Source organism: Sorghum bicolor, chromosome 6 (genome assembly GCF_000003195.3).
Source record: "Sorghum bicolor cultivar BTx623 chromosome 6, Sorghum_bicolor_NCBIv3, whole genome shotgun sequence".
In the NCBI taxonomy this organism is placed as follows: Eukaryota; Viridiplantae; Streptophyta; class Magnoliopsida; order Poales; family Poaceae; genus Sorghum; species Sorghum bicolor.
The window spans coordinates 54,688,605-54,709,848 of NC_012875.2; the positions used below are offsets into that span (position 1 = coordinate 54,688,605).

General features: G+C 47.3%; 3 protein-coding genes across 3 annotated transcripts; all 3 read right to left on the bottom strand.

Annotated features, from left to right (window-relative positions):
• LOC8057707 lies at positions 38-2,160 on the bottom strand. The gene is made up of 5 exons (XM_002448362.2): positions 1,739-2,160; positions 1,567-1,646; positions 812-887; positions 604-735; positions 38-519 (listed from the first exon to the last, which is right to left on the bottom strand). Exons 1-5 carry the CDS (start codon positions 2,066-2,068, stop codon positions 391-393), a joined length of 747 nt encoding a protein of 248 aa, XP_002448407.1. The 5' UTR covers positions 2,069-2,160; the 3' UTR covers positions 38-390.
• On the bottom strand, positions 4,462-6,783 carry LOC8057708 (rRNA 2'-O-methyltransferase fibrillarin). The gene is made up of 2 exons (XM_002448363.2): positions 6,278-6,783; positions 4,462-5,206 (listed from the first exon to the last, which is right to left on the bottom strand). The coding sequence occupies exons 1-2, from the start codon at positions 6,613-6,615 to the stop codon at positions 5,029-5,031; spliced, it is 516 nt and encodes a 171-aa protein (XP_002448408.2). The 5' UTR covers positions 6,616-6,783; the 3' UTR covers positions 4,462-5,028.
• On the bottom strand, positions 19,865-21,229 carry LOC8060447 (transcription factor MafB). The gene is made up of 2 exons (XM_002448364.2): positions 20,900-21,229; positions 19,865-20,796 (listed from the first exon to the last, which is right to left on the bottom strand). The coding sequence occupies exons 1-2, from the start codon at positions 21,031-21,033 to the stop codon at positions 20,547-20,549; spliced, it is 384 nt and encodes a 127-aa protein (XP_002448409.1). The 5' UTR covers positions 21,034-21,229; the 3' UTR covers positions 19,865-20,546.

The window sequence follows — 21,244 nt, forward strand, 5'->3', positions numbered from 1 at the left end:
GCAGCCTGGGATTACACGAACAGTGAAACATAGACACTAAAAACAACATGTTTTTATTCATGAGTAGACAACAAAATGATTTCATTCATACGAGTACACAACGGAGCCTCAAAGCCTGGAGTACTGGAGTCACCATATGTGATGTGTCCACTTCGGCTGACAAGTTATTTGTGCGCGCTACATTGTAAGAAGCTAGCTATTCCTAAGATCTAGTATTTGGAGCCAGGGGCAAAAAAAATCTGACGATTCAGACCCATTTGAAACAGCAGACTGCTACAGCTCCATTTCAGTTTCACCTGTAGCCGCATGGCTTCCTACAAATTCATGCATCCCCCTATACCATTTTCAGTTGATTCAGGAAAATGCAGGAGAAAACGAGCATTTTGAGCCTCAGTTCCAATCTGACTTCTTTTGCTTCTCATCGTTGGAGTCATCAAGCTTCCTCTTGAAGATATCTGAATTGCGAAGCCTCTCCCTAGATTCATGTGCTGTTGGTATCCTTCTATTTTGTCTATCGCCCTGGAACAAATGACAAAGGAGATCATTTAAGTATAATGAGAAGAAATTTCATGAGGTTAACATGTACATCTCCTTGCACTGTACCGTTCCGATTGAGCCTCTCTTGTTTCCATGGTCGCCATACTTCTCTTTAGCAGCACTAGGAAAGATGAGCTTCCGAGCGCTCTCGATGAACTTGAAACTCTCAATATCACCACTCCTGATGCCTGCTTCTAGCTGCAAGGGAAGAAAGCATCTCAGTACAAAAAGAAGCAGCTTGCTTCAATGCTTATAAGGAACCTCATCCACTGACCTGAATATGTAAAATGCAGATAAAGATGCTAGCAATAGGTAACCAGCTCTCATCAGGTGACAGCGATAAGTTAGTTCTGAAAAGGAATATCAATGTTTATCAGTGAACTTGGAAGGTATTATGAACTCAATCTCCAACACAGGGATCAGATAAAACAGCAAAACTTTCTTCTTCTTCTTTTTATGAATAACCAGAAACATTTATGCCCTGTGGAACAGTTAGTATTGTATTACAGAACAAGAGCGATACATACATGGCAAACGGAAATGAGAATTACAGGATACAACAAAATATTATTTCCACTGATAGTTGAAGTAACTTGTCACTTCATTTCGTTCAGAATAATCTACTGAACAGGTGCACAACATTATACTATACTACTACAACTAAAGTACACAGAGGACACTGGGCTGTGGGCTGCCAGCAATACCCCGTGAAATGCACTGCAGAACAGTTCACCTTCAGCATAAACATCACATTGATATCTTAGGCCATAATCGCAAACACTAACACTCAGGTTTTGCGGATTCTACAGATAGAATAGCAGATATAAGTATCTCCCCAGCAAAAGATGCTCATCCGACAGCAACAGGCACAGACAACTAACAATTGACGGATGTAAAGTTACGCAAGCTTTTGCAAAAGCAAGTCTGAAGTAAACCAACATGCCAGAACGCAAAATCAACTAATCCAAAGCATAACAAAGGCAACAGAAATTGGTTTCTAAGGAGTAAGGATTCAGAATAACAAACCACCTAAGGTACGGAGCCAAGTAGACGGCAGCGTAGACCAGATACCGGCGCCTCCCGCTGTCTAGCCACGCAAAGATCCAGCTCTAGTTGCACCAAATAAGACCGAAAATTCCATGAAACCAAAGCCAAAAAAAAAATGGAGAGCAAAAGCACTGAACCCTTGGGCCTCGCTCACCAGCCAGTTGAAGTAAGGCAGGAAGGAGATGATCCCCATCACGGCCATCCTCGTGTCCGTCGCGCCAAAGCCAAACTCCCCTTCCTCCTCCACCTCCTCGACCGCCTCCCCTCGGGGCCTTGGAGGGGGCAGCACGAGCGAGGCGAGCACGCAGGCGCCGATGGCGGCCGCGAACGGCGCGTCCTGCTGCAGGTCTGCGCGGCAGGCTAGCGACCGCCGCCTGCGCCATGGGAGGAGCGAGGCGCCTCCATGGGAGGTACCCAAGGGAGAGGATACGCTCGGGAAGCGGCGGAGGGGCGGCCGAAGGGAAGCGGCGGTGGTGGCGAGCATCGGGGTTGGCGTCGCGGGGGGACAGCAGCGGCTGCGAGCAAGCTTGGTACTGGTAGCTAGTAAAGGACAGTCGTTTCCGCCTTTGGCGAACCAAATTTTACGCTTTCCGTGAAGGGACACGTTTGTAATTTGCTCCTTATTAATAACCGAAGAAGCGCGAATCGAACGGCCCAAATCATCGGCGTGAGCAGAGACTGGGGCTAGGCCGGGTCAGTTCTGTTCGACCCATTATTTTTTGTTCCCAAGAACAGTATTACATTGGGCCTGGTTCTTCAAGGCTGGGCTAGCCTTGCTCTGTTTGTTCCTTCCTAGTCAGGCATCGTGGTGCAACCCAAAGGACTTGGTTGCGTTTGATTTTTTTCTTTTTTCCAAAGGTTGACTTGTTCACTGTAGCCCGTGGGTGAGAGGTGACAGTGACACAGGCACCCTGCGCCTGCGCCTGCGCTACTGTGACAGCAACTCCCCCTGCGGGCCGCATGCCTCTCTGCCTGCCCATTTGCCCAACCACCCCTAAGGCTTTGTTTGGTTCAAAAAATTTTGCAAAATTTTTCAGATTCCCCATCACATCGAATCTTTAGACACATGCATGAAGTATTAAATATAGACAAAAATAAAAACTAATTGCACAGTTTGGTCGAAATTGACGAGACGAATCTTTTGAGCCTAGTTAGCCTATGATTAGACAATATTTGTCAAATACAAACGAAAGAGCTACAGTATCGATTTTGCAAAATATTTTAGAACTAAACAAGTCCCGAGCAGAGAAAAGCCGGGCAGATGACGCAAGCCGAGAGCAGCCTTTTTGGGTTTTGGGGGGGTCGGTTCGTTGGTCGCTTTTGGCAGCGGACGCCGGGTAGTGGGGTGGCAGTCAGCCAGGCGCCATCACCGACCACAGTCCTTCCCTGCGAATCCTCATCAATTCGGGCACGCCGCCGTGCGCCCGCCTTCTCGGCTCTCTCGGCTCGGGTGGGCGGGCGAGTGGCGACCCATCGATCGATCGAGCTCACTCACGTCAAACCAACGGCGCGCCATCATTTTCTTCCCTCCGGACTCCGGTGCGCGAAAGAGCCGTGAGCCCGTGACGACCGACGAGGACGAGGAGGAACGAGCACATGGGCCGTCGGCGTCCGCCCGCGCTTTTCTTTTCTTTTTCCGCATCCAGGGAACTTTTCTTCCAAGCGCTGCTGCAGTGCTGCTGCGGACCTGCGGTCCTTGACGAAGAGAAGAGAAGACAGGTGCAGGTAGCCGTGCAGGTGCAGGGCGAGTGCGGTGGACGTGAGTCTTCTGCAGCAATGCACAGCGACTCGAGGAGGGACTGGCAGCCAGGCCCGCGGTGCGGTGCGCAGATGTCGGCGAGGCTGACGGGCGGGCCCTGCGTCCTCCATGTTTTTGCATAGGCCTTGTTTAGTTTCCAAAAAATTTTACAAAATTTTTTAGATTCCACGTCACATCGAATCTTTAGACATATGCATGAAGTATTAAATATAGACAAAAATAAAAACTAATTGCACAGTTTGGTCGGAATTGACGAGACAAATCTTTTGAGCCTAGTTAGTCCATGATTGAACAATATTTGTCAAATACAAACGAAAAATCTACAGTATCCATTTTGCAAAATATTTTGGAAGGCCATAACCGGCGTGCTTTGTGGGGCGGCATTAACCGCTGCCGCTGCTGCTTCCTGCAAGCTCCCGTCAGTGTTCAACAGTACCCGTTCCTCACCTGCGTCAAATGGGCATTCAATTGCAGTGCTGTACGTACTGCTGTTCTTCTACAATGCTCTAGCCTGACTCGCGTCGTGGCCGGAGGGAACCCTGCAAGTGGTGGAAGAGCTCGACGAGAATAGAGGGGGGGCTATAGCCTACAGGGTCAATGCTCCCCACTCCGGCATGGCTCGGCGAAGTTGCAAGTTGGTGTCGTTTAGCCTGCGGCGCGAGTACATCTGCTGTGGATTCGGCGAGGACTGTACCGTCTGTACGAATCGACTTTCCTGGTTTAGCTTTTGCTTCCCGCGCCGTTTCTCGCTGCCGCACGCCTCCGTGTACCAAAGGGTAAAAACGAAAGCCTCCATTCCTAGACAAATCCTTACGCACTACTAGTAGTACGAAACATCGTCACTATACCATTGCAGCTAAGCGTTCTTGATAGTATTTTGCTTGCTTACATTTCGAGCAACTTCGAAGACATTCTCAGGGGTTGATGTTCTTATGCTGAAGCAGCGGCCAACCGAATAACTAGTGAGGAGTGCTAAGCTAACTGCTCTCATCGTTTTGAACAAACAGCAATAATAAATGGCACATGCCACACACACTTAAACTAGCACAGCACCAGCCATAAAAACCATGGGAGGTATCGACCAAGAAAACACTAATTAGCTGGTTCTCAAGCAGGACTTGTCGCCAATCAGAAGATCCTTAAATGAAAGGAAAGCAGGATCCACGATGATACAGGAGCAAGTCATGGACTCAACTCAAGGGTCCATTCAGATGTCTATTTCTTCTGTAGCCATATGTTTTTCTACTTTTCATCATCAGCATTAGGAGAAACCTTAAGCCTAGCACCATCACCGACTAATACTACTAGCACATAGAGATTTTCTTCACAAAAATCCCCTAAAACGAAGGCCAGAAACACCCATACATGATACAACGAACGAACGACGCAGCAGCACAAAGAGCTGCATGCATGCAGAGTCCTAGCTAGACACCAGTGCGCTCTCCTCTCCTCCCATCTCCATACACCATCAGCGATACAAGGTAGGCAGGCGGGCAGGCAGGCACTGAGTAGGTCACGGCGCCACCAATGGCGCAAGGGGTTTAAACAAAAAACACAAACCCATATACGTAACTGTAGCGATAGTTCCTGGTGGTAAAGAGGGCGATCTGATCTCTTGGTTTTGGGGAGGAGGAGTACAAAGCACACACGCGAGCTCGTTTGTGAGCTTTTCTTCACGAACGGTGTTAGCCGGCAAGGATTGACCCGGCCCGGGCCTTGGGAGGCCTCGGCGGGGAGTCCACGTCCTTGGGGGATGCAGCTCTCGGCGCCACCTTCTTGGGGGTGCTCTCCTTCCGCTCCATCTCCTCGTCCATTTCGATCTGCTCCCTCCTGCACTCCTCGGTACAGAACGGGATGTCACCTCTGCACAAGAGACACAAGGTCACCCATCAGATTAGGCCTTGTTTAGTTTGTGAAAAATTTTGGATTTCGCTACTGTAGCACTTTCGTTTGTTTGTGGCAAATATTATCCAATCATAGACTAACTAGGATCAAAAGATTCGTCTCGCGAGTTTTTGTTTTCGTCTATATTTAATGCTTCATGCATGTGCCGTAAGATTCGATGTGATGGGGAATCTTGAAAATTTTTGGAAACTAAACAAGGCCTTAGCGTCTTTGGATGACTGCACGTCTGCACCACCTTTTTTTTTTAAGAGAAAAATACTCTATGCACCACTTGTACTCGTGCAACAGAACCATCAAACCAGTGTCATGGCTGAAATTTTGTAAGGGGACGCAACTCATGGAACTGCTTCAACCTGTCCACAAATTCATGGACCTGACGATACCCAACGCGTCATTGACGAATACTACTACTATATTTTACTTCTGCCTTACCGCCCCACAGGTAACAAAACGAGAAAGCTCCCGTGCTTAGCAGAGAAGATTTTTTTTTTCCGATTACCAGCTTCCATATACTCACGGCAGAGTATAAAGAACAAACGACAGAGTGTAATCCGTCTCCGTGGTAAATTGGCAGGAAACTCACGACATGGTCATAAATAAGAGCACCAATTTAGGGTCCCGAGAATTTAATTGATTCACGCGCAAAAGCAACCTGAACGAACACATCAAGGATGACAAAAACTTCGCACCAACACATCGGAAAAAGGAAAAAGAGCTCTCACCAAATTTTTCATGCTACTAGCACTTTCTTTTTATTAATCTGGGCTGGACGTTCAGTAAAGAGCAGAAGAAAAATAAAATTCTGGGAATTAATACGTCCGACTCCCACTTTTCCGGCAGATGATTCGGCCGTCAAATTTGCTGTTCTTCCATCCAAGGAAAAACACACCTTCCAAAGACGTCGGAAACGTCCATACCACGGGACCCGCTGCAGAAAATTCCAAAACCATTTCCCCCAACAAGCGTAAAGCAAAACGAGCGGCATCAAGGCGAGGTAGCGGTAGTCATGGCGGCGGCAGAGCGGCGTACCTGTACATGAAGATGTCGCGGTTGCTGGCGAGGGGCTTCCGGCAGAGGAAGCAGGCCTCCAAAAAGTGGCCCTGCGGAAGCCCTCCCGCTCTCGCCCCCGCGCGTCCTCCACCTCCTCCTCCCGACGACGCGGCCACCAGCTCGTCCTCCACGCCGGAGCTGACGAGCCGGGTCCACGCCGCCGCCGACGCACCGCCGCCGCCGAGAGCGAACGGGCTGTCCCGACCGCCCCCGCCCCCGCCCCCGCCCCCGCCCCCGCTCCCGCTCCCGCTCCGGCCCCCTCCTCCTCCGCCTCCGCTTTCAGACCTACCCGCGCCGGCGAGGCCCAAGCAGTCCATCGGCGGCGGCGAAGAGGAGCCCGCCCCTGGATCCACCTCCCCGCCCCGGGGCCGCGGCTCGCCGGTGGGATCGGGCTCGGCCCGGTTCGGTGGCTCGCGTGTTCGTGTCCGCGCGGCGGTGCGAGAGGGGGGAGGGAGAGATGGACGGTGTGTTGTTGTATTGGGTGTGTTTAAAGGGGAGACAGGAGGTGGAGGTGGTTTTATGAAGTGAGCGTAGAGAGAGGCCAGAAGGTGGGTGGTGGGTCCACCGCGGGCCGGACGCGGGGCCCGCCTGGCGGTGTTGGTTGGGATCCGTTGCCCCGAGGGACCACCGAGGCACCGCTCGACTCCCGGGGTTGCTTTGCTCCACTAGCAGAGGAAGCCTGAGCTTTCCCGGGTTTTTTTTTTCTTCCGTTTTTCTCGAGCGTTCTTTTTGGCCTGGGGATTGGGCCCGGGCCCGGCCGCTCGAGCGCGTGGGTTTTGTTAGGCCTGCTGCCGTTGCGAACGTTCATGTGAGAAACTTCTCTTGAACTGTTCAGTGGGGGCAACTGGATCCGAGCCAACTTGACAGTGTGATTCTACTGTGACTTTATACATTTTGCGGATTTGTTGCGCGTTGCGCCTGAGCCCTTCGGTTCGGCTTTCTCTAGTTGCGCAAAACACCTGCTCCAACGCGGAGGTGCGGGCGTGCGGGTGCCCTCGGCACCGGGCATCAGTACAATCACATTGCAGTACCTAAGCATGTACACATGTCAAATTTACCAGAGAGTTCGGGTAATCGTGGATTTCATATACTTCAGATAAGTGTGGGTACCACCATGAAAATTAATCCACGCTAAGAGTCGTGTATCTCCAAAGCTGTGGGTACCCGCAATTTGTAGCGTATGTATAGCATATCGAACTATGATACTTTTATAAAATGACTGAATAAAGTGATAAAATAGCAAGGGATAAGACATGTCTATCTTAGTTTTGAAGATGTTTAGGTCTGAAAGGATCGGCGGTTTAAGGATAATATACCTCGCACATTTGAGACATTGTGGCAAAGCTATTGTATAGAATATAGATAATGAAACCTGAGACGTAACAATAATGCAGTGTTCTATGATTTGTATAATTGCAATTTATACCTATGGGATTACTCCTACAGACAAAGCATAAGTAATTAACTCGTTTTACTCCCAGGCCTGTAAACAAAACCTGTACTACTTCCCTCGACGCGTTCACGGGAGTTTTTATGAGGGGAGCAGAGCGCAGCGCAGTCGTTGCTCCCTCCGGGCCTGGAAGCAGCAAATGGCATTCACTCCACGTATGGACATGGCACGTCCTCGCGGTCGGTGGGCTGCGAGCCGACCAGTGTACGGCCAGTTCACGACGAACGCGCCCGGCTGCCCAGTGCGCACCGAGCCACCGACTCGCGCGGCCTGATCTGATGGGACTGTAAATTCTGGGCCATGTTTAGTTTCCAAAAGTGAAAACTTTTCGGTACTGTAGCACTTTCGTTTGTTTGTGACAAATATTATCCAATCATGGACTAACTAGGATCAAAAGATTCGTTTCGTGATTTACAGTTAAACTGTGTAATTAGTTTTTGTTTTCGTTTATATTTAATGTTTCATGCATGTACCACAAGATTCGGTGTGACGAGAATCTTGAAAACTTTTTGGTTTTCAGAGTGAACTAAACAAGTCTGTGGTCGACTGCGCGCGCAGGCTGGAGGAGCTGACATCGCGCGTTCGCGGTGCACGCCACGCTGCAGCTGTCTCGGGCTCTCGGCAGTCACCGGCCCCGTCCACAGCGAGAGCGAGGCCTAGATCAACAGGCACTGCTCCGCGCTTGATGAATGCAGGGCGCGCTGCTGGGCTGCTGCAGCCATCCAGTACCAGTAGCCGCCGCCGTCTAATCTAGCGTACGGCCTTGTTTAGTTCACCCTCAAAATCAAAAAGTTTTCAAGATTCCCCGTCACATCGAATTTTGTGTCACATGCATGAAACATCAAATATAGATGAAAACAAAAACTAATTACACAGTTTAGCTGGAAATCACGAGACGAATCTTTTGATCCTAATTAGTCTTTGATTGGATAATATTTGTCACAAACAAACGAAAGTGCTACAGTTCCGAAAAGTTTTCACTTTTCGGAACTAAACAAGGCCTACGTCTAGTAGACCGATTCATCCCGTCCCGTTACAGACCGGACACAGTTGGACTCCCTCCGGTCAACCGGCGATCCTGCCCCGCGCGCGCCGTCCTCACCAGTCACCAACGAGCTCCGGTCCAAGCACGTACGGTCCAAGTGCGAACCCCTCTTTGACGATGCTAGCTCATTCCATGCAAATAAACTAGAGGAGACATGGCCATTACATATTAACGAATGCTTTGCTTCTCTCTTTCACGCCCAGCGGCCCAGCCAGGTCGTCAGCACGAATCCACGTTACGACCAGACGATTCAACGGCGCCGGAGAACAGCTGGGCCTGTACCTCAATCATACTGTACTGGTGCTTATACTATGCGTGCTTCATCTTTTTCCGGCGGAGTAGGGCTCCTGCTTCACATTTCGGGGACCGGATGATGACGCCAAGAGAATTCTCTAGTCGCGGGATGGGCCACGCAATGCAAGCTAGCTAGTGTCTAGGGTTCTATATGCTCGCTGGATCGAGCTCGGCCCGCGGCGAAAGCGACGTAGCATAAGAATCCCCCGATGGAGTTCGTGCGCGGGTTTCATCCCTTTCTTTCGCCACTAAACCACGGTTTGGTTGGCCGGCGACCCCGGCGTGCACACGGCAGCGCAATGGTATTGGGATAGTTAATCGGTGGATTATGACTGATGCGCTGCACTCCAAGCCAAGTTACCTCGGGTTAATTAACTGGAACTGACGCGCTGATGGGTGGAGTGGCCTGAATTTCACTATCTCCTTTGCTCCGGCCTGCCCTTCTGCCTTGCCACTGTACTATGACCCTGTTTAGTTGCACTTGCTAAATTTTAGCTAGTTAAAATATAGTCATTTTAGTAGTTAAAGTTTCAAACACATTGAATAAAAGGAGCTAAAATAGTTTAGTTTTATTACTTACTTAAGAGTGGTTAAAATAATTTTAGTTAACTAAAATTTAGAAAGGAAAACTAAACAGACCCTATGTGTAGAGGTGCTGCGGTGGCGGTAGCACTGATTCTGACTGACACTGAAATCACTTGATGTGCGAGTAAACGTAAAGTCTAGAGATGCCGTTCATCACGTCACAGTCGTAGTTACACGGCTAGACGCTAGTAGTAACTTTGTTATTGACGGTGGCACACTGGGACTACAGTGCTTGTACTGCTGTGTGCGCGCGAGTTCGTGAGTCCCGCGAGAGACAGTGAAACGCGCTGTCCCGGTCGTGACGACAGGAGAGGAAAAAGTGAAGCGGGGGTTGTAATTAATGGGCGGTGCTCGTGGTGCATACACGACCGACGAGCGAGTGGCGGCACTTCTAACGAAGGACTTTATGACAGAGGCTAAGATAATTAATTATATATTATTTATAGTATTTTGCTGATGTGGCAGTATATTTATTAAAGAAAGAGGTAGAAAAGATAAGACTTCAAGTTTTATTTAGACTCCAAGTCCACATTGTTCGAGGTAATAAATAACTTTATACTCCATGATGGAGTCTGCATTGTGAGTGCCCTTAAACCCTCGTGGTGCATACACGACCGACGAGCGAGTGCCGCTTAAGGCTTTGTTTAGTTTACCCTAAAAACCAAAAAGTTTTCAAGATTCTCCATCACATCGAATCTTGTGGCACATGCATGAAAAACATTAAATATAAACGAAAACAAAAACTAATTATACAGTTTAGCTGTAAATCACGAGACGAATCTTTTGATCCTAGTTAGTCCATGATTAGATAATATTTGTCACAAACAAACGAAAGTGCTACAAAACCGAAAACTTTTCACTTTTCGGAACTAAACAAGGCCTAAATCGTGGAGGTGAAAATGGTTAGCAGGATTCTTTGATTCACCCGTCGCCTTCACCGAATCACCGTGCAGCTGGTGTAATGTGAGGAGTTGCTTTGTTTAGTTCCCAACAAAAACAAAAAACTTTTCAAAATCCATCATCAAATCGAATGTTACGGTACATATATCGAGCATTAAATATAAATAAAAATAAAAAAATATTTACACAATTTATATATAAATCGTGAGACGAATCTTCTGAACTTACTTAGTCTACGATTAGATAATATCTGTAAAATAAAAACGAAAGAGATACAATGACAAAACCTAAAATTTTGGAAACTGAACAAGGCCTAAATAAGTCAGAAGTATTGGAGACGAAATAGTCAGGCTTGTCTTGGAGAGCCTGTCTCCATAAGGAGTGAACATGCCGCAAAACCTCTTGAATAAATGTGGTAATTGCCCACTGAGCGAGTTAAGTTTACCTTTTTTTACTGAGTTAAGGCCTTGTTTAGTTCTTAAAAAATTTTGTAAAACTTTTCATCACATCGACTCTTTAGACTCATACATAGAGTATTAAATATAGACGAAAAAAACCAATTGCACAGTTTGATCGGAATTGACGAGACGAATCTTTTAAACCTAGTTAATTCATGATTAGATAATATTTATTGAAAATACTACAGTGTCAATTTCCCAAAAAATTTTAAAACTATACAAGGCCTAAGTTTGCTTGGAGCATGCATGTTTTCCATCTTTCATCCGTGGCCTGTGTTTCCACGAACGGATTTTTCTTGGCCCTTGTTTACTTCTAAATTTTTTTGCAAAATAAGAATATTAATATTTTTGTTTGTATTTGACAAATATTGTCTAAACATAGACTAATTAGTTTCAAAAGACTCATTTCACAAATTACAGGTAACTTTGTAATTAGTTATTTTTTTATTTATATTTAGTGCTTCATGCATGTGCCGCAATATTTAATGTGACGGAAAATGCGAAAAGTTTTGTAAAATACTTTGAGAACTAAGGCCTTGTTTAGTTAAAAAAACAAAAACTTTTCAAGATTCTCTGTCACATCGAATCTTGCGGCATATATATTGAACATTAAATATAAATAAAATAAAAATTAATTACACAGTTTAACTGTAAATCACGATACAAATCTTTTATGCTTAGTTACTCTATAATTAGATAATTTTTATAAAATAAAAATAAAATACTACGATATTAAAATTAAAAAAATGGATCCAAACAAAATACATCGTGTTCAAAGAAAGGCATGGTCCATGGCTCCCCGTCGAGTGCGGCCATGTCTGTGGAGACGTTGCTGTCTCTCCGCATCATATCACATCACAAGCTGATGATGTGCTACACATCGCCATTCGCCAAGGTAAAACTGTAGGCCGTCAGAATCGCAATGTGAAAAGTCCGAAGAAAATGGCTGGAGAACTCGCTTCAATCAACTCCAACCGCGCGCTGTCCTGACATCACCATTGTTTTTTCGGCTGGTTTTATTTATACAACGAAAAAGGACATATAGGTTCCCCTTGCAGTTGTAGGTTCACCGCACAACACAACGAAAATGCGTGTTTGGTTTGGTGAGCACCTTTCCTGCGCTTCGTTCCTTCCTTTGGATCTTCAGCAGAGTGGTTCAAGTTAGGTGCATATATTTCACATCTTCTCGATTCTGAATCCACAACCCTCTAGTCTAGGGTCACGGGCTTTTTGGTTGTTGAAATGTTCCGGTTCGCGGCTCGGACGACAAGGTCACGTTGCTGATGCCGCTAGATTTGTTCGGATTCATAGCACGCCTACAGAGCCCCAACCTGTCTGAGACTCTGAGAGCAACCACAACGTTGATCAAAAGTAGTCCATAGGCATTATAATAATCTGTATCAACTAGCTGAAACATTGTGAGACCAGTTTATAGAGTAGTCCATAGTGAAAGGTATTCATAAGCTTATGGACTACCTATAGAGAATAAAAATTTTTATTTTCTTACTTCTTTCCATATCTCTCTCTTTGTAGTGGCTGGTGGAATGAAGATAAATAATTTTTTATCCTCTTTGGGTCCCATCTTATAGACTACTTAGTCCATATACATTGTGAGAAGAAAACAATAGCTATGGACTAGTTATGTGAGTCCCATGTATATGGACTACTTGGTCCATATACATTGTGGTTGCTCTGAGGCCTTGTTTAGTTCGCAAAAATTTTCAAGATTTCCCGTCACATCGAATCTTTGGTCACATGCATGGAGCATTAAATAAAGATAAAAATAAAAACTAATTACACAGTTTACCTGAAATTTGTGAGATGAAACTTTTGAGTCTAGTTACTCCGTAATTGGACAAAGTTTGTTAAGTAAAAACGAAAGTGCTACAGTAGCAAAAAAAAAGAACCAAAATTTTGCCAACTAAACAAGGCCTGAATCCAGTGTCGCCGTCGGCACTTTTGGCGACCCTCGTGACCATATATTCTAGACACTAGAGGAGTGGAGAGGCCTCCATTTTCCATGACCTGAAGAAATTTAATCTTCTAAAATTCAATACGAAACCATAGTATCGCTATCGTATGTGCATCCCAGTGTGTGTGTATCGTGTGTGTGTGTGCAACTGTGCATGCATGTACAGGAGCCAGTCGTCGTTTACCATCGCTATTAACGAAGACGCTGCTGTTTAGCTGGAATACCAGCACAAGGCAACTTGCAAGCACTTGAAAAGAGAATTTCCAATTTCCCATGGCGGGCACTACCCGTCAGGCGTCACCATCCGAAGAAAAACGGGGGAAAGGGACGTGACGCAAACATAAACCCGGGAAAAAGCGCACCGCGGGGCCCGCTTGTCTGTCAGTGCGTTATTTATTGAAGCGAGTAAAGGCGAAGAAGGGTCACGGGCGTTTTAATTTTAATTAATGCAAAATCAGCGGAAAACAAAGGCCCCCCGCTAGGAAAGTGACCGTCCAAACGCGCAGCACCGTTTCCAGGGCCCGTGCGCTCGGGTGGGCCCGCAGCGCGTGTAGGTGGTGGGTACACACCTCTGGTGGTCCTCACCCCGGTATAAATGGACGTGCCGAGATATTTTGTTGACACGTCATATTTACAGCACTTTTTTCGTGCGAATACGTCATATTTACAGCTTTATACCATATATGCTCTGTATAAATAAAGTACAGTACAAGTCTATACGTACATACGAGAACTGCACGGTCGGTGGATACACTTTCCTCTTCGGAAATCCGGTTTCGCTGTCCGGCCGTCGGGCGTGCAGTAGCCGTCCTTTCCTGTTTCGTCTTTTTTACCCTTTTTCTTTTAAACTTGTTCACAAAATTAGTATTTTTTCTTTTTTATTAATACAATCGATGATTCATCTACCCGATTCGTTTCCAAGAAAACAGAAAAGAAACAATATATATAATTTCTCCCGTATTTGCACACGCACCGTGCGTTCCTCTTCCGGGCTACAGGAATCCAATCTGAAGCTTGCTGGTTTTTTTTTCTCTCTTTTTTTTCAAGATGACCACTGAAAGCAATCCGCCGGAGCAATGCACCGTTGTTGGCTCCCAACATATCCACGTTTGCTGAAAAATGACTTGGAAGGTGAATCTTCAAATGAGACAGTGCAACACAAGAACGTGTAATTAGTATACTCTCTCCGTCCCTGAAAGAATCAATTTCTATGATCCGTGCCAGTCAAACTTTTTAAAGTTTGACTAACTTTATAGAAAAGAGTAACAACATCTATAATATAAAATACACATTATATGAAAATATATTTTATGATGAATCTAATAATACTAATTTGATACTATAAATCTTAGCATTTTTTTCTAGAAATTTGGTCAAAGTTTAAAAAGTTTGACTTAGGACAACTCTAGAAATTGACTCTTTCATGGACGGAGAAGTATTTGTAGAGGTCATCGTCGCTCTGAAACGCTGAAACAATTGAAACTGGTGGTCCGTCCGGTCTCGTACGCCGAGATGTTGCTTTGTTTTGTTTGGTTGGTGGATGCAAATTTACGGTTTCCCTGGGATTTGATGGCTTTGGCGGTAGGATTATCGGGCAAAGACAAATTCGGTGCTGTGAACGGGTACCAGGGCGCAGGGCAAAAAGTTTATATGCCGATTTGATAGAGTATACACCAAGAGGCACCCGAAGAATCACCTTCAGCATCAATTGGAGGAAAATTGTTGTTGATTATTAGCTCCTCATTCCACTGGCTAAACCCAATGACTATTATGATGCTCTCAGTAGTCCTCTCTTTTATATTCTCTCCGTCCCAAATTATAAGTCATTCCAAGAATCTTAAAGAGTCAAAGTTTTTCAAGTTTGAATAAATTTATATAGCAAAATAATAACAATTTTGGTATCAACCAAGTATTATTAGATTATTTGTTAGTTATATTTTCATAGTGTAACTATTTTACGACATAAATATTTATATTTCTCTTTATATTTTTGGTCAAACTTGATAATACTTTGACTCTCAAAGATTCTTGGAATGACTTATAATTTGAAATGGAGGGAGTATATGATATGATGATTGATATATGACTCAGAAACGGAGTACCATTGCTACCGCATTATGGTGTCCATATGGCTTTCATCCCTAGGCCTCAGCGACAGAAATTAGGTACACCCGCAATGAGTAGAGAACCTTGGGCTTTCCTACCCTTCGTCATGTGGGGGTTTTTGTTTTTTCTGTATGCATAATTAGACACCAAGTACTCGACTGAAGACATGTATCATTGTTTTGTTGTTACTTAATTAATACTCCCTATTATGGTGAAATGAAGTCGGCTGAATATGCTGAGTTCCTTAGAATGTAGCAGCAGCATTGAGAGCAGTTTTTCGTCAGATGCGACTACTATTCATGGAATCGTACATCAAAGGCCTCTGAAGAACGTCTACTGTGAATTAGAGCCTCTTCGCTGTTCTGAAAGTCGGCTGGCAGATGACTGGGATCCAAGAGTGATCTCGCATTTCTCACTCAAAGTAACCACTTCGCTTGCTAATCACTGTCCTTGTGTCATGGCGACTGGCGGACTCATGGGAATCTGGTAGTCCTCGATTTCGTGGTTCTGCACTTTTCTGAAATATTAGCTTGAAAAAAGCGCTGCACATTGTTGTAGTAATAAAGAACTTTTCATATATATCTTGTAATCTTGGTGATGCGTCAAAAAAAAAGTTTATTGTTTCTCTTCGTTTTCAGCCGACTGTGTTGCAGTTAGAGGCGCCAATGCTTTGTTTCAGCAAATTATCTTTTACTCGTACGTCCTAGAGCAAAGTTGCTAAATGGTCCTGCTGTTCTGAGTTTCTGACCATATATAAAAGAGAAAGTCAGATCTGACCCACTTGGGCTGGAAGGGAAATGAAGACGGGCTTGCTAGGTGGGCTGGGCCAAGCTCCGGTTTTGTTTGTGGAGGGGCACCGCTGCACTGCACACCTTTTACAGACGGAGTAGCACTAGTTTCTCAAAATCAAGTTGGAGCCAGTTCAAAAAAAAAAAGTTGGAGTCGCACTATATTCTATATTCTAGTGACACACCCCGTACCATGATTAGGTAATTCATTCATCACTGCACAGGTCAATAATGAAGTGGGGGCAGTACCAGTACGTCATCTAACTCCGTTGCTTGGCACAAGCTTATGGACAGCACTCAACTAAATAAGAGCATCCCTGGTGAGGTGAGGACGGCCCAGTTAACCACCCCTGATCGGCATGCCTCCTCACCAACCAACAAGCCCCAGTACAATCAGCAGCATAGATTATTACTCTCCACTCCATTAGGACCATTATACTAAACAAAGAGAGAAGAAAAATGGATCTCACTGAGGTGAATACATACACTGCCTCATTTTGAGTTGAGCTGGTCCACCGCCACCAATCTCACAAAGATTAAACAAGTGTGCACGGTCCCCATATTTGGCGAGTTCGTCATCATGTATCGGATGCTCCGGTCACGAAACCACGGAACCCAACAAAAGTGCGGCAAATAATTGGTGACGGGCGGCACTTGTTAATCGAGTGCTTCATCTCGATTGGGGCCATTGTGGTCACGCTCACGCCTTTGGAAGGTTGCACGCGTCACTAATGAATCCATCTACTAGCTATCTAGGAGTAGGCCCTAATAATCAAGTGCAAAGGAGATCTAAGCATAGACCCTTGCGAGTAAACTAGTCGCCTAATCGTGTCCTAGCGGCCATGGGAGGAGGTAAAATAAGGGCAGCGAGGTTCCCGTTGACGGGCGCCGAGAGCTGGTCTCCTGGATTCCAACCGGCCCGGGGTTCACGCTGAGGGGACACACCGGTGGACGGATCACGGACGGACCCCCCTCCCATGGTTCCATCTTCCATGGCACGGCTCGGCTTTGGAGCTTGAGCTCGGAGTCACAGAGGTGTGGCTTCTTTGCAACGAAGAGACGATCTGAAGGAGGTGGCTGGACAACAGGTCACCATCATCAGAGCTAAAGAAATTTATGGGGGTTATTAAAAAAAAACTACTAAACATGAAAGGAGAATCATGGATGCGATCAAGCTAGTAGCGGAGGTGCGTGCACTGGTTCACGGGATGAAGGGAATATGACAATATATGCACCTCCTTTTTGCTGTCGGGTGTGCCAGGCAAGATGCCGGGAAATCAGGCAGGAAAATCTCGCTTAGGATCTTATTCCGCAGCAACAGCGATGCCATCTACGGGATTAGGACATGTTTGGATCACAGACTAGCAACTAACTGTCAAAAATGTACTCTAATGATCTACTAATCCATTCAAACATGATGGTTAATAAATTGAGAAATTTTACAATGGTTGTCAAAAACTGGACGGTCCACGAGAGCCGATCCGACGGCTAAAAAGGCAAAGGAACCAAGAGGAACCAATCGAAGAGACACCAAGTGCATACTAAACGGTGGGGTCATATGCACTAAGTGCATCCTAAAATTGGTGAGATGAACCCGGTGAGATAATTCTATTTTCGAGATTACTTTAGGTAATTAAGGGTAGAATGGTAACATATAATAGAGAAATAATGTCTGAGTAGTATAGGGATAACTGAAGTAGTATGTTTGTCGTATGTATTTCTTAGATCCAGACTAAACGCACCAAGTTACGAACCCTAGCCACTCGTCTCTCTTTTCTCCGTTCTTAGATACTCCTACGGCGGCACAGGCTGCCAAGGCGAGGGCGAGTGCGAGAGCAGAGCTGCGGGGCGAGATTGGGCCCGACGGTGTCCACGCTCCCGTTTTTACGCAGCGGCGGCGGCCGGCCTCGTTGCCGAAGGGTGCGGATGGCGAGGTGCGCTCGCGGGCGTGACAGTCAGAGGTGGCGCAACTATCGGTGGCCTCACCATCCCTGCTCTTGCTCCGCATGCTTCTGCTCTTGTGGTCTGTGGCCGCCTCGCTCCGCTTCGCCAGGCCACCCGCAACAGCTATGGCGGGGATCGACACCGTGGAGGAAGACGAGGAGGAGGCGGATCCCGGCAAGGCCGGTTCACAGCAGAGGCGGAGCAGCTCCGCGGCCACGCACCGGCTACCGCCGCTGAGCCTGCGACGTGCAGCGTGCTGCCTGCGTTCGGCATGACCACGGTGCTCCTACTCTGACAGCACAAGATAGAGGCAAGGCCGAGCATGGAGAGGAGGACGCGGCCGGCGACGTTGTAGACGTCGCCGGGTAGTGTTTCGTGCCGAACGCAGGGAAGCAACATACTCACTTCTCAAATACTACTAGCAAGTACTGTAACTACGTTCGGGCTCAGCAAATTTAGGAAACATGAAAACAGAAAACCACATGCAATCTTTCACTTCAATTAAAGAATCATGAAATGATACAAATAATCTGAAAAGCTAAAGAACCATACAGTGTCTCACATACAGCACTGCTCAAACCGCTACATTAGTAAAAGTAACAATTAACAATTCCTGCATTCGTAAGTTCAATATACGAGGACGATGGAGGCGTTCTCCTCAGCCTTGTGTAGCGCGGCGTGTAGGAGGAGGACGAGGCCGATGCGCCGTGACGAGAGGATGTTCGCGGTTGGAACTATCTGCAGGGGCGCTCACATCAGGCGGGGGCGGTGGGAAGGAGGGAGGATCGTCGTTCTCCCCGCGACGAGCGCAAGCAAGGGCAGGCCGGCAGCCACGGCGCCGCGCGAGGACAAGGGCAGGCCTGCGGCGGCACTGCGCAAGGCCGAGGGCAGGCCACCAGGGGCACCGCACAAGGGTGAGGGCAGGCCGGTGGCGCCGTTTTGCCGAGGGTAGGCCGGCGGTGGCGCTCTGCTGAGCCCAATCCGGCCCTGGATAGTTAAACAGGCTCGGTGCTGCGGCGACGCTGGCTGCCAAGGCGAGGGCGAGCCGCCGGTGACAGCGTCCACGTGTGCGACGGTGAGGGTGAGACGGCGGTGCGACGGCGAGGGTGAGGCAGCGGCGCGAGATGGCGAGGGCGAGACGGCGGCGTGAGCGGTGCTGAGTTGCAGCCCTTTTTTTTTGCGACTGTGCCAGGTCGCGGCCTTGCGGGAGAGGGGTTGTGTGGGAGAGGTGAAACATAATTATTATAGTAACCTTTCACTCTTTAAATTAATTAGAGCTAATAATTTGTTTAGGAACCAAGAGGTACCAAAGGTACCCCCACCATTATAAAAGAGCTCTAATAAATTTGTAGCCAAGTCTTTACCAACCAAACATAACTTTCTGATAACGAGAACTAATAAGTCATCGCTATGTTGTACGTATGCTTCTATTAACCGGGTACCTAAATATGTACGTAGAATCTAATAGTTAGGCGGTTGAAATTTTTAGAGCCGATTTTGGCAAGGCTCCGCTTCCTCTTTTTTGAACTTCTATTCTATCACTTCTTAATTCTCTGATGGAGTGATTCTGATTGGAGAGCAGATGAGAATTGATTCTGATGGTGATTGAATGGTGGGTTGTAGTTTTTTAGCTTATAGCTTAGACCTTGTTTAGTTCCAAAATTTTTTTGGTTTTCGGGACTATAGCACTTTCGGTAGCACTTTCGTTTTTATTTGACAAACATTGTCTAATCATAGAATAACTAGGCTTAAAAGATTCATATCAGGATTTACAGGTAAATTGTGCAATTAATCAGCTCCCCATAAGAATCCAACTATATTTTAATTGTTTGGTAGGAATCCGTATAATCTGCTCTGAAAAAACCGAGACCAGAGCTCTGCTTAACTAGCCTTTAGAACACAAAACAGATCAAAATTGCCATGATCTACTTGGCATACCGACCAGAGGTTACCTGAACGACTAAGGGATACAACTTGGAGCATAAGAGCGCCCGCAGAGCGGGGAAAGTAAAAATAAGATCAAGTTTTTGAAGTTGTAGTGCCACCGCTGTTTATATATCCCCAGTATTACATTGCATCATCGTTATGACTGTCTAAATCCACTTCATATATATTCACTAGCCCTCCGAACCGACTCATCGGTTCGTGTATTTCACAAGGTTTTTGTCCTGCATCTTTTACAGTTTGTGCTGCCGCCTCAGTGACAAGCTAAAGGCAAAATATATGCAGCACCCAGTAATAATCTAATGATAAATAACAGGTAGCCTGTAGGTATACATTCAGAGTCTGAAATACATGACTAGTCTGGTAGGATAATCCGTACGTCTTTCATTCCACGAGAGCAAGAACTACAGCCGAAATACGAGGCCCAAAAGAAGTGGAGGAGAGACGCCATTGGTCCATGGCCAGAGTCGGCCATGGCTCTCCGTCAGTAGTCGTTGCAGCATGGCTCTACAGTTCTAGCCTTGGATCATGGTACTACGTGTATTGTATCGTAGTAGCAAAAACCCGAGCCAATCGCTCGGCCGCGTACTTAGGACGCACTAGTGCATGCATGCATGCAGCCGATCCCCTAAAACCCAAAGGATTCGTCCTGCTGCAGCACGCGTCAGAAACCCGCGGAGAAAGGATGGATGTGAGGATGTCCCCCGGCCTGCGCGCGGAGCGGGGGAAGTGTGCGTGCGGCGGCGCGGGTTCCTTTTTGTTTCAGACGCGCAGCGCGGGCGCCCTCGCGAACCCGGCGTCGACCCACGGGTGGTGGTTGGCGTCCATGCCGGCCTTCCGCGGCTGCGGTTGCTGATGGTGATGGTGGTGATGGTGGTGGTGGTGGTGCCGGTGCTCCCTGCTGCGTGCGGTCAGCGCGTGCGCCGCCGCGCGCTTCTTCCGCCGGTGCTTCGCCCTGTCCACCTCGATCTGCTGCTGCCTGCACTCCTCGCTGCAGAACGGCGTGTCACCTCTGCACACGCAAACCACTAAGCCTCTCGGATCCGTGCACGCGTCTGTCTTGGATATACGTAGTACGCAAAAAAAAAAAGAACGGTCGCGGTAGCCGCGGCGACCTGTACATGAAGATGTCGCCGGAGAGCGACTTGGCGCAGAGGGAGCACTCCTCGAGGAAATGGTGGATCTGGACGACGTCCGCCTCGTGGACGTAGAACATGGACGACGGCTTCATGGCACCGCCCCCCTTCATGCCGCCTGCCTGCGTCGCTGCTGCGCGCGTCGCTGGGGGACGAAGAGAGGGAGCACCGCCGCGTGAGGGCGAGGGCCTGGCACCGGATCCCGAGGAGCTCAGCTAGCTTGCGGGACTCTCCGGGGGTGGCCGGGCCGCGTTCAAGTAGTGCACCCGGCGCGGCCATTTTTAGCCGCCGAGAGCGAGGAACAAGGCGCGCCTGGGAATTCAC